The sequence below is a fragment of the Neoarius graeffei genome, chromosome 16 (genome assembly GCF_027579695.1).
Source record: "Neoarius graeffei isolate fNeoGra1 chromosome 16, fNeoGra1.pri, whole genome shotgun sequence".
Classification (NCBI taxonomy): domain Eukaryota; kingdom Metazoa; phylum Chordata; class Actinopteri; order Siluriformes; family Ariidae; genus Neoarius; species Neoarius graeffei.
Window position 1 is genome coordinate 49,385,864 of NC_083584.1, and position 14,012 is coordinate 49,399,875.

At 43.6% G+C, this 14,012-nt stretch overlaps 1 protein-coding gene across 1 annotated transcript in view; it reads right to left on the reverse strand.

Annotated features, from left to right (window-relative positions):
- Positions 1–12,582, reverse strand: part of hs3st4 (heparan sulfate (glucosamine) 3-O-sulfotransferase 4) — a 260,441-nt gene extending 247,859 nt beyond the window's left edge. The window contains exon 1 of the mRNA XM_060943114.1: positions 11,972–12,582. Within this exon, the coding sequence (XP_060799097.1) occupies positions 11,972–12,582 (611 nt within the window). The remainder of the gene's footprint in view (positions 1–11,971) is intronic.
- Positions 12,583–14,012: the final 1,430 nt, after the last annotated feature.

Genomic DNA, 14,012 nt, shown 5'->3' on the forward strand with positions numbered 1-14,012 from the left:
CGTCATTACTGCCGCACAATTAAAACGTGCCAGATCAGTTGGCTGGTGGGTTTTCAAAATAATAAATACGTGCATGTACTTTTGTGATAAATAGATTAGATTAGATTAGATTAGATTAGATTAGATTAGATTAGATTAGATTAGATTAGATTAGATTAGATTAGATTAGATTAGATTAGATTAGATCTTTATTGATCCTTTTGGGAGGGTTCCCTCAGGGAAATTAAAATTCCAGCAGCATCATTACAGGATTAACAGAGAAAAGAAAATAGAGAAAACTTCTAGATAAATTAAATTAAATTAAATTAAATATTTACATATACAAATATAAAAAAGAATAAGCTATGGGGAGAAAAAAAAAGATATTGCACTTTATATTGCACATTATATTGCACATTGTCCAGTATTGCTTTTTGTCAGGCTAGGCTAGGCTACTGCTCCTTCCCGTCCTCTATCCTGTTACCCCTCCTCTCCCCCAGAGAGGAGTTGTACAGTCTGATGGCGTGAGGGACAAAGGAGTTTTTGAGTCTGTTCGTCCTGCACTTGGGAAGGAGCATTCTGTCACTGAACAGGCTCCTCTGGTTGCTGATGACGGTGTGCAGAGGGTGACTGGCATCGTCCATGATGTTCAATAGTTTGTCCATAGACCTCTTCTCTGCCACCGTCACCAGAGAGTCCAGCTTCATGCCGACCACAGAGCCGGCCCACCTGATCAGTTTGTCCAGCCTGGATGTGTCCTTCTTGGATGTGCTGCCCCCCCAGCACACCACGGTGTAAAACAGGACACTGGCAACCACAGGCTGATAGAACATCCACAGGAGTTTCCTGCAGATGTTAAAGGACCGCAGCCTCCTCAGGAAGTAGCCTGCTCTGTCCCTTCCTGTATAAGTGGTTGATGTTGCAAGTCCAGTCCAGCTTGTTGTCCAGCCACAGCCTGTGTCATATTATATTGTCATATATATGTGTCATATTATACTGAGTGCATTTCCCACATTAATCAATATAAAGTACATGCATCTTTTATTTTTTTTTAAATCAAGGCTGAATACTTTCTTCTTTGCCGCTGCCTTTTGTTAAATCAAATTTGAGACTTTTAATTTGATTTCTTTCAGCGCAACCGCAATGCATGATGGGATATATTGCTTTGGTTAGTGACCATCGGTTGTACACTACTTTTCGTGATGCATCGTGGGATACTTTGGGTGCACTATATATGTAATAATTCTCATTATGGGTGGCACGGTGCTGTAGTGGTTAGCACTGTCGCCTCACAGCAAGAAGGTCCTGGGTTCGAGCACAGCGGCTGATGAGGGCCTTTCTGTGCGGAGCTTGCATGTTCTCCCCGTGTCTGTGTGGGTTTCCTCCGGGTGCTCCGGTTTCCCCCACAGTCCAAAGACATGCAGGTTAGGCTAATCGGTGACTCTAAATTGACCGTAGGTGTGAATGTGAGTGTGAATGGTTGTCTGTGTCTATGTGTCAGCCCTGTGATGACCTGGCGACTTGTCCAGGGTGTACCCCGCCTTTCACCCGTAGTCAGCTGGGATAGGCTCCAGCTTGCCTGCGACCCTGTAGAACGGGATAAAGCGGCTACAGATAATGAGATGAGATGAGTTATTTATACTATCCAGAACTATATATGGCTGATTTATTTCCATAAATGCACTAAATCAGACATCATTACTCATGTTAAAGTGGAAGAGATTAGAAAGTCCAGGGTGTACCCCACCTCTCGCCCATAGTCAGCTGGGATAGGCTCCAGCTTGTCTGCAACCCTGTAGGACAGGATAAGCGGCTGCAGATAATGGAGGGATGGATGGATGGATGGATAACTCTCATGATCATTTCGGACAGCACTCCAAAATGGTGTCCTCACTACTGTATATAGTGCCCTATGTCATACTCGCCAACTTTTCAAAATTCTCAGGGGCAGAAAAGTGCGTGAACGACCTTTTCAATTGGATGAGGGTATGATGCGCGGTTGAAACAATAAAAACAGTGGATCCCAATTAATTGCAAACCATTTGAAATTTATACAATTAAAGAGTTTTTGAATTGTTGATATTGTTCTATCAATTACTGTAGGTTATGGGATTCATGTATCAGGCATGAGAGAGCTCAGAGTGAAAAATCTGAAATAATACTCGTCTTGAATTTTAATATAATAACAATGAAAGGGAAGTCTTAATCAGATTTTTACCTGAAAAATCTCATGCCGGGGGCGGCACGGTGGTGTAGTGGTTAGTGCTGTCGCCTCACAGAAAGAAGGTCCGGGTTCGAGCCCCGTGGCCGGCGAGGGCCTTTCTGTGCGGAGTTTGCATGTTCTCCCCGTGTCCACGTGGGTTTCATCCGGGTGCTCCGGTTTCCCCCACAGTCCAAAGACATGCAGGTTAGGTTAACTGGTGACTCTAAATTGACCGTAGGTGTGAATGTGAGTGTGAATGGTTGTCTGTGTCTATGTGTCAGCCCTGTGATGACCTGGCGACTTGTCCAGGGTGTACCCCGCCTTTCACCCATAGTCAGCTGGGATAGGCTCCAGCTCGCCTGCGACCCTGTAGCACAGGATAAAGCAGCTACAGATAATGAGGTGAGATGAGAAAAAAAATCCTATCCTCCCAAAAATTGTGACCACCGCAGAAGCCTCGCAGACAGCGTCGCAGACAAGAGGGCTCTGATTGGTCCACTCTACATCCGCTGTACATGCACTTCCGCTTCCCTACTTTCCCGGTTTGGTTTGTTTTCACGACCGGCATTTTTAAAAACACGAGCGAAGATGGAGCAGCATGAAGAGCGGTTGATTGAGGAAGTATGGACATCTAAACGACTCCAGTTCTAGTCATTATAAAAAAAAAAGTTCTAGTCATTATAAGTAACCGGAGGATAAACACTCCACTAACCACACCCACCAACTACTCCTAGCGACTTCGCGCCCCCTTGCGTTGTGCCGGTGAATAACATTGCGCACGCCTATTACTCCCCGCTCAACAATAAATTACAACTGTCTGCGAAAAGCTATCTGCAAAAGCCTTGTCACAAGAGCATGCAGAGGCCTTAAATTGACCGTAGGTGTGAATGTGAGTGTGAATGGTTGTCTGTGTCTATGTGTCAGCCCTGTGATGACCTGGCGACTTGTCCAGGGTGTACCCCGCCTTTCGCCCGTAGTCAGCTGGGATAGGCTCCAGCTTGCCTGCAACCCTGTAGAACAGGATAAAGCGGCTAGAGATAATGAGAGAATGAGAAATCTCATGCCTGAATATTGTATACATACAGAGACCCACAGAAAATAACACAAGTGATGCTTTAGAAGGATGTTTATAATTTCTTAAAATAGTCACAGTGAATTAAAGTATTATTGGATTGCATCAAATGTGTTTTCCTTCTGTAAGCTCATGTAAAAATACAGAGAACTATAATATCATATATCAATTAAATTTTAATAAGATTTGACCAAAGTAGTAACAACTCAGTTAAATAAATACTGCACTGTCTTAGTACGACTAAAATGCATCTCTCTCTCTAAACACTTTCCAACAGAATTTTTAAAAAGCACTAGAAATCCTATCCAAATCCTATCGGAATGCATCAGAGGAATTTGCTCATTTGCAAACTTTGACTGAAAGTTTTCAAACAAAATTTAAAAATGCCCCATAAATACTACCATACTATCAAAATATACTCCACAAAGAAATTCACTCGAATGCAAAATTTTAGTACGACCAAAATACACTCACTAGTAATCTTTCACTTAAAACCTCAAAACTCTATCAAAATCAATCACTTTCCAGATAATTCACTTGTAAACTTTCAAACATAAATTCAAAATAGCACTAAGACACTACCACACGATTCAAATACACTCATCAAACAAATTATCTGTCATGCAAAATTTCACTAAACACTTTAGAAGTTGTACAGTTTGTTTCTGAAATGGTCTGGAAGACTAGTTTATTTTCACACTCAAATGTCCATTATATTCTGATTTAAGGTATCTTTACCTTAAAATGTGTAACTGGCTGGTCGAACATTTGCTTATTCATGGAAATTAATTCTCCCATGCAACCTGGTATTTGCATTCATATTTTTGCCATTTGGTATTGGGTTTAGTGGCCATGATGAATGACTGCTTGTAAAAAATGTCGGACAGCCTGGATGAATCCTACATTACGGAAGTGACTGTCGTTCTGCTCGTTGATTGGTTAAAAATCAGTTGACGTCAGCAGTGTTTCTCATACGATTCTGATTGGACATAATCGGGAGTATTTTTAACTTGGCAGTAGGGATTTCCCAAAACCGGGAGATTATCCAGTTTTTAACAAATACGATCAGGAGGCGGGAGACGGAAGCTAAAATCGAGAGCCTCGTGCCGAAATCAGGAGGGTTGGCAAGTATGCTATGTAATGAATAGGGAGCGATTTTGGACACAGGGTCAGAAAATCAATTAAATAGAAAGAAAACATAATTTACATATGGATATTTCTGAATATCTTATAATGGGAGCTTCCTTTTGTATACATATAAAGTGCAAGATAAATACTGACTACCTCAGTGCTCAAGTGTTCGCACTGATAATCCGAGATCTCATCTCATCTCATTATCTCTAGCCGCTTTATCCTGTTCTACAGGGTCGCAGGCAAGCTGGAGCCTATCCCAGCTGACTACGGGCGAAAGGCGGGGTACACCCTGGACAAGTCGCCAGGTCATCACAGGGCTGACACATAGACACAGACAACCATTCACACCTACGGTCAATTTAGAGTCACCAGTTAACCTAACCTGCATGTCTTTGGACTGTGGGGGAAACCGGAGCACCCGGAGGAAACCCACGCGGACACGGGGAGAACATGCAAACTCCACACAGAAAGGCCCTCGCCGGCCCCGGGGCTCGAACCCAGGACCTTCTTGCTGTGAGGCGACAGCGCTAACCACTACAGCACCGTGCCGCCCGATAATCCGAGATATTCAGGAAAATCATTCACCTTCTGATATACTGATTAGCGCAATCTGTAAAAAAAAAAAACTCAGTCTTCTATAAAATATCTTGTGTCAGCTCAAACTGCAGGAAGTCATTGTCACATGAGGCTTTATTAATTGGGCATTCACACGTTTACTGTGCTTCGTTGCACTTTGGCAAAATTAATTCACTTGCATATTTGTCAAAAAAAAATCAAAATCAAAATGCTGGCACTTTTTGTAAAAATTGTAAGCAGCAATTTGCACTTGCAGTACTCACTGGCTACATCGTCTCATACTGCGCTCAAATTATTCCAGCGGAAAACTCCGTAGCGATTTGATGAACGAAGGAGCATGAATAAATAAAACGCATGAAGCAATGAGAAACTTCAAAGGCATCGGGACAGTCGGAGCAAACAAGCTTTACGGAGGCCAATGAACGTGTACGTCGATGAATGTTCGTGGCACTGACTCAGGAGTGTAAACACAGGAATTAGCTCACACCTCCAGAGACTAAGCACATCTCAGTGTAATTGAATTAAGCCTGTCACATCTCACGAGCTACATATGCGAATCAGTAGTATGGATCAGTCATAGCTTTTGGACCAGGGACCTCAACAGTTTCATCTTTTTAACCCTTGATACACATGATACACAAGGATACACAATTTATTCCTTCCCATCTCCATCAAAGCCGATATCGGAGTCCACCTGAACAGCCTAGAACACATTATATACAGTATGTTTCCTCTGTATCCTGAATGTCAAATGTCATGCAAACAGTCATGGGTCAGATGCATAGCGAGAGGCCTGATGTTCTGGTTTCTACATCCCCTTGGAGGAGTCGTAAAAACCTGTGGAGGTAAATGTCAGGTCAGGGGGAGTATGGCTGCTACATGCTGCAAACAACCTGTCTATCCTTGCTTCATGGTCACAGCATGTCAAATTTCCTGTCAAAGCTGTAGGAGCTCGCTTTAGGCTTCTTGTGCCTGGAGACTAGGAGCAGAAATTAAACTAGGAAGGAATTGACAAGTATGACGGGCATAGTTATTGCTATCCTGGTGCATTTAAAGAAACCATTGTTCCAACTGGAAGTCTTGTTCTTCCTGGAACAAGCTGGAAGCGCAACTTGGCATTTCTGTGGAAAGTAACTAATCCCTGGGAGTTAGGAATCCAGAACAATTTCAGCTTCCAGTTACAAAATAATTGAACGAAATATTTATACCTGTCATTTCAGGCAAGCCGTCCACTACCATGCCATGCAAGTAAAATACATTTCAAAGGCAGCAGACAAAGAGGAAATCAGAAATACGGTCAGGTTCTTCGCTTGAAGGACGCAAAAAGCCAAAGAAGAAGCTGTGCATTAATGGCATCCTGTATACCAATGTCATTTTTTATGTCGGCAAATTAAATTGGCAAATTCAATTCTTGGCTTAAGTGAATTAAACATGGGGGACTGAATGATGATCATCGCTTTAAAGTCTTGGACGCAGGATGAGTCTCAGCAGGAAGCAAAAGATGAATGTCTGAGTGGAGAAGGAAGCAAGTAAAGGCATAATTGTGTAAAGAATAAAAATCTGCCTAACTTCTTTTCTTTTCCTTTACAGGCATCAAGGATACAGCATTGTGCCTCCCACCATAATTTGGGTGTCACAAAAGAAATGGACTCGGATAACCCTGGCGGCTGACCCCTGAGTAAGTGGCACGATATGAACTCGCTTTATACCCTGACTCTGGAGGCCACAAAAAACGTTTTTCGGACTCGGCAGCCCTCTGTGAATGCTTATGCCTTAAGGCACCAGGGCTTTAAATCTGAGATGTAATTGAACTGTCAAGATACTGTCTGGGATTGTTTCCTAAGGTCCAAGTAAATGTGCACGCAATAAGATGCAGATTCGGGGATGTGTCTAGATGCCACGTATATAAGGTTGTTGCAAAAGGACAATTACTTTCTTTATTTTCTCAGACCGTGTCGCAATCCTTGCAGCAATGAAAGGACTGCAAAGAGGAAAGGCAGTACAGTTGTGTTTCCAATCCCAGTACCTGGGAAATGAAGAATGTACCAGGTGTTACAAACACACGCTTGTACCTAGTCGAAAAGATGACAGACAGAGATAAACATGTGAGGTGCCTGTTGAGGGAGGTTTCTCGTGCACAGCTGAATTTAATCAAGTGATACAGAAAACACTGAGACACAACAGCTTGCCAAAGTCCAGGCTCTTGACGTGCGCCAGACTATGATGCTAATTAAAAAAAGTTACATTCTGCAACTACGGTACCAGTATCCAAAGACTCAGAAGTGCGTCTTTGTATGTTTTGGCGAAGGCTTATCACTAGCCGCCAGATTGGGGCATCCTGGGAAAAAGCAAATGCTGCAGTGTGGAAACTTGGCAGCAAGACACCACCCAGTTTGGGCTGGAGTTGTTGTTGTTGCTTGTTTCAGTCAGGCACATCATCAGATTTTGTTTGGCTAATCAAACACAAGTTATGCCACCACTCTTACCAGAGCAGTTGGGGGTTAGGTGCCTTGCTCAAGGGCACTTCAGCCAGTCCTGCTGGTCCAGGGAATCGAACCAGCGACCTTTTGGTCCCAAAGCTGCTTCTCTAACCCTTAGACCATGGCTGAGAAGAAGCTCGAACTTCCCAACTTTCCCAATCAGGATGCAAGGAATCAACGGCTGGAGCGTAGAGCAGACACACTGATGTCAAACTCTGGATTTGAGACCTTGCCCTGTTTCTCTTAGCTATACAACTGTTGGCTACTGACTCAGACTCTTGTCTCGGAAAAAAAAAAAAAAGATCGACTGTACAACGTCAATCACCCTGTCTCCCAAACGCACCAAGACATGGTACAGTATATTGCTGCTGTCAATATGATACATATTTCATTCAAATGAAGGACAGCGAGTGGGAATTGTTCAAGCGGCAGAGGTTTAGCATGTAGCAAAGAAACAAAAGCGCTTCAGTGGTTAAATAGATAATGGAATAAGAGTACTTCACTGTGTAACCTTGGACAGGGTCAAGGCACTGCGTGGGCTACATTCATCCAGTTCTTGCATTCATCAGAATGCATTTTCTTGCCAACAAAAAGAAAAAGACCTTGGTTCTGGCGGTGCTGATTTTCATTTGAAGTTGCTAACAGGCCGCATCCTTTACTTACTCATGACCTAACATGAAAATTGAGAAATTCTCCTGAGGTGACACAGCCTTAGGATCTTCAGATCTAGACACTGTGTGGTAATCAGTGAATGAAAGGCTGGTGGGCCGTACATCATATTAGCTTTTATTTTGTGTTTGGTATATCCATGAGGAATACAGTGAATAAAGCAGAAAATACCTCCTAGCTGAATTAAATCCAAATATCACCATAATATCAGATATTAGCATGGGCTAAATACCCAGATATAGGCTTTTTCTTTTCGTTTCGTTTCTAAAGCAGCACAATAATGAAGTCGGTGTATTTAACTGCACTCCTGGTATTTAACTGACGTCAATCCCTGTTACAAATGAAGTTTAATTTGTCCTCTTGTTCTTCAGCACATCTTTAAAACTGGTGGAACCCCAGTGATTGTGTGACTCAGCTAATGGTGGTGCAGCTATTCTCACCTGACAGAGAGAACACACTTACGTACTCACTCACTCAAAAAAAAAAACTTGAAAGCAGTGAGGGTTTACTCCCTGATGGACCTGTTAACTGTCGTGTCAGGGGGTGAGATACGTGTCACTGAGCTGTAACATCAGACTATCATACGGTATAAAGCCTTGGATGTGCTGTACGGACCTGCCAAATGAGGCAGAAACACCTTCTACACATCGTATTTTATGGTTGAAATCAAGACCCAAGAGTGCAGCTCATTTCAGTACTGTTGTCCTGTGAGGTGCATCGACTTGCCTCGGACTCAGAAGAAATGTGAGCAAATTATTAACACACATGACATTTCCCTGGTAAGCTTGAAATGCTAGACATGCCAGCTCCTTTAGTGCTAATTGTGTGGTACGTTGGAAGGTTCTTTTTTTTCTCTCTCTGACTGCAGAAAAGCAAATGAAATCAGTCAAATGTTTGAACACACCAGATTGAATTGATGTTATTTGTGACGGTAAATTTTGTTTGGATTTGCATTTTCTTGCTCGGAGAAAAATAGTCATGTTCATGTGTAGGTGTGTGTTTCCAACCCATCACCACAAACAAACAAACAAACAAATTAATATTACACTGTCAGAAATAGAGGAATATTAGGAGTCCATTTTTGTCCCCCAAGGTACAATTTACACTAATGTACCCCCTAGGGCTCATTATTGGACCTCAAGGTAAGTATGCACAAAAAGTTTGTATGTATATACATGTTCCCAAGCAATATACAGTATAAAGGGTACAAATAGTACTTTAGAGGGTACTTGTCCAGTGATAAACTGCTATATCCCTAATGGTACAAAAAATTACCTTATTTTCTCATAAAATAGTTAAAAAGGAAAAAAATCATGGTTTTCATTTATTTCTGACCTTTTTGGGTTAATTCCATTCATTTGATTGGATCATTTTAATGTCTTTGCTGTTATTCTAAACTTAAGAAAACACACGTCACATACATATATATCATTTACCAATGACGTTGTTATTTGCCACATGATATGTTATGTGTTATGTATTAAGCAATCAGTCATTAAAAAAAAGCTAAACCTTCCAAAAAAGCAAACAAAAACAAAACAAAACAAAGGTCTTACATGTTATCACTCATGTAAAAGCTCAGCTTCCTTGCCAAAAGAACATACAGGCAAATTTGTGTCCACTTCAGGGATTTGCCTGTTCCAGGGACCTGAAAACATCCTGGCACTATTTGGTGTTATTTATGTAAGCCCGTCATCCTTGTGTCTAATGAGCCCCAAACGATGTGCATAATGAAATGGCTTGTGTTAACACACAGTAAATGAACTGCCCAGGGTTAAGCTGCCTTCTGAAGTGAAATGCAGCAGATGCTCCTGCATCCCGACAGCCCTGAGTCATAGTCCAGGGGAACGCAAACCCATTGCAGAAGTCACACACTAAACATCGCTTAATGTGTTCTCTTTCCCTACAGACACTCAGTTTGACTGATGGCTTTGATTGGACCTTTATATGCAGGGAGAATGGCACTCTGAAAGTATAGCACCTTTCTATAAATCAGTCTGGATCAGAACTAGAGGCGAAAAAAAAGCAAAAAACAAATCAGGAAGATAGATACCAGGTGTGTGGAGGTAAAGTAGAAAATGTGGGATGTGGCAGGGGTTTGTATGAACAGCGCTGACCTGAGTAAGCACTTCATGATTCGGCTTCACCTGGGAATAAGTCGTGCAGGGCAACTGAGTGTGCGCTGCACCTGACTCTCCTACACATGGACTGTATCCAGTATCCTGCGACTCATAACATACAACAAACACTGGGTGTAACTCTCTTTGAGATGCTAGCGATGATACCTCACAGGAACCTGTGAAGTATCATCGCTATTTATTATTTAATGCTATTTATTTATTAAAGTCTGCAACTCTTGAAATATTTAGAAACACATTATTTGATAAAATTCTGATCTAATCATATATTACGGTGATGGTTGCTGTATTCCTACAGGTGCGCTGTCGTGAAACGTTGATCCGTGTGTCCCCTCCGTACCTTTCATCACAGGTTTCTGCTGAGCCCAGATGCACAGAGAAATGCAAAATGTACACCTACACAGATAAACTCATTTCCACTTGTACACTATGTTGATATACAGTACTAACCTCCACCACGAGCATCGTCAGTGCTCATTTTACACTGCTCGCGAGATGGCCTACAGCACGGCTGGCTGAGGAAATAATAATAATAACAATAATAATAATAATAATAATGGAGAGAATGTGGGGCATGAAAACAACAACAATTCCGGTGGTCATTCATGCTCTTGGGCTTGTTAAAAAGGGAATTGAAAAATACACCAAGCTCCCTGGGAACATCAGAATTGAAGAGCTTCAGAAGATCGTTCTCCTTGGAACTGCTCACATACTCAGGAGGACTCTATCCATCAAGTAATTCACTGGACTTATGACTGCCTCAGGTTCAAGGGACGAACTCGGCACCATGAGACAAAAGAGCAGTACTTTAAGGATAATAATAATAATAATAATATAAAGAAAGTGAATAAATGAAAAGAAGAATGAAAAGTGAGCTTAGGCGAAGATTGAAATGTCGACCTGCAACCAAGATGCTTTTTTTTTGGGGGGGGGGTTATTATATGACTAAAACATATCTGGTGCTGTGTGAGATCTCAGACACAAAAGCTAGTGCAGATACAGGGAGGTGTGCATGCGTGTGTGTGTGTGTGTGTGTGTGTGTGTGTGTAGTGAAGGACAGAAAAGGCAAGGATAAATAAAACTAGAAATTGAATTTAAAAAAAAAAATTGATAAAATATTAATCAGCTGTTTTATGGGCACGTGTGGATGCAATAGATAGATAGATAGATAGATAGATAGATAGAGTGTGTGTGTAGTGAGGGACAGAAAAGGCAAAGATAAATAAAACTAGAAATCGAATTTAAAAAAATGATAAAATATTAATCAGCTGTTTTATGGTCACGTGTGGATGCAATAAATAAATAAATAAAGTGTGTGTGTGTGTGTGTGTGTGTGTGTGTGTGTAGTGAGGGACAGAAAAGGCAAGGATAAATAAAACTAGAAATCGAATTAAAAAATTTTTTTGATAAAATATTAATCAGCTGTTTTATGGTCACGTGTGGATGCAATAAATAAATAAATAAAGTGTGTGTGTGTGTGTGTGTGTGTGTGTGTGTGTGTGTGTGTGTGTGTAGTGAGGGACAGAAAAGGCAAAGATAAATAAAACTAGAAATCGAATTTTAAAAAAATGATAAAATATTAATCAGCTGTTTTATGGTCACGTGTGGATGCAATAAATAAATAAATAAAGTGTGTGTGTGTGTGTGTGTTGTTCAATGATCGTGATAAAACTGTCGGTGTAGTGTGCATGCTGGAAGAATAAAGCGAGCGCGCGCGCACCTGTACCAGTCCAGTCCTTTCTCGTAGTTCCTGTCGAAGAAGTGCGGCTCGTTTCCGACCGCGCGCACATCCGGGTGAACCCGGAGCGCCTCGAGAAGAGCCCGCGTGCCCCCTTTCTTCACCCCGATTATAATGGCCTGGGGTAATTTCTTCTCCCCGTAATCCGAGGTGCAGTTGGCGGCTCTCCCCAGTCCTCTGTCCATGGTGCTGCTCTCCGGATGCTCCATGTTCCTGTTCCCATTCACCGCGCCGCTCCTGCTAACAGGCGTCTCCGCCCGAGCTCGCTCCCATCCCGCCGTGATGGACGTCTCGACGTCGTATTTCTCCGTGAACACATTCGCCGTGACACTCGTGGCTACGAGCTGGTGGTCAGGGTGCGCGCGGGAAGGCGAAGGGGAAGAGGTGGAATAAAGTTTGTCCCGCAGCGTGGCCAAAGTTGTGACCTCCGGTGCCTGGTACGCGTAGTTCTCCAGCACGGGGACGCGCAGGGAGTCGTAGCAGCTCATCAAACTGTAGAAGAGGTACGTGACGGACAGCGAGAGCGTGAACATGAACAGGATTTTGCGAGGCACTTTAGAAGCGAGCAGCGCCGTGCCGGGCAAAAATGCCATCTCTGATAGCAGGGATCCTCTCAGAGAAGTGGCCAGACATGTTTCCTCCTCTCCTCTCTCACCCTCTCCGAGTTTTGCATGGACACTCAACAGCGGTAATCTGTCACTATCAGCCCCCTCGAGTTGCCGCGGCGAGCAGGAGTCCAAGAGGAGAGCCGCCACTCCGCATGGTTATAAAGATGCGAGGAGGGGGAAAAAAAAAAAAAAACCACGGGGATCGTTAAAATTCCAGAAGAGCCGCGAGTCGCTTCCTCGAGCATCGATTTCTTATTCGGGCTCTGACAGCCCTTTGTCACAATTCATCGGAGTGAACTTGCAGATGAGAAAGGCTGCGGTCGGTCGGGCGTCCTTCCAAACGTGCGGCCCGGCTTGACACGCGCGCGCGGTGACCGGCCAACACTTGGCATTTTACACGCACACGCACACGCACGAGCACAAATAAGGGGGGGGGGGGGGGGGGGGGGCAAAAAAACAAAAGATAAATAAATAAATGTAACAGGATGTACATCAAAGTCACCGAAATGACGCACGAGGCACTGTGCGCACACACGCACTCACTCACTCACGCGTGCGCGCGCGCGCGCGCAATTACGCTTTGTGTCCCACTCGCCGTTTCTTCCGCGCAGCTGATTTTTTTTTTTTTGTGCAACAAGAGCGCAGACTCTGAGCGCGAGCGCAGTCCTCCCAGCCGACAACTTTGAGCGCGCGGAAAGTGAGCAGCCTGCGCATAAATAAGCGTCGCTGTCTCTCAGTGGCTGCGCGCGAGAGCGCCCGGTCCTCAGGCGCGCGCTCATTGGTGGACGCACCGTCAGCCGCGTGAGCTCATCAAACTGGCGGAGTAGCCCTAATAGGGAAACACACACACGCGCGCGCACAATAATAGCCTGACAAAAATCACACATATTTCATATGTGATCATAACCTGGTGGTCACATGTGAACCAATGCGGAAGTGTCTAAAAACTACCCGTGCTCAGGTGACTCTTTCTGTCAAACTCAAACTGCACTACATCAAAGCAAACAGCCTAATCCATTACTGATAGCACGCCAAAGGACAAGTCGCCAGGTCATTCACATTCACACCTACGCTCAATTTAGAGTCACCAGTTAACCTAACCTGCATGTCTTTGGACTGTGGGGGAAACCGGAGCACCCGGAGGAAACCCACGCGGACACGGGGAGAACATGCAAACTCTGCACAGAAAGGCCTTTGTCGGCCACGGGGCTCGAACCCGGACCTTCTTGCTGTGAGGCGACAGTGCTAACCACTACACCACCGTGCCACCCAAATAAATAAATAAATAAATAAATTGTATGAGGGCGGCACAGTGGTGTAGTGGTTAGCGCTGTCGCCTCACAGCAAGAAGGTCCTGGGCTCGAGCCCCGTGGCCGGCGAGGGCCTTTCTGTGCGGAGTTTGCATGTTCTCTCCG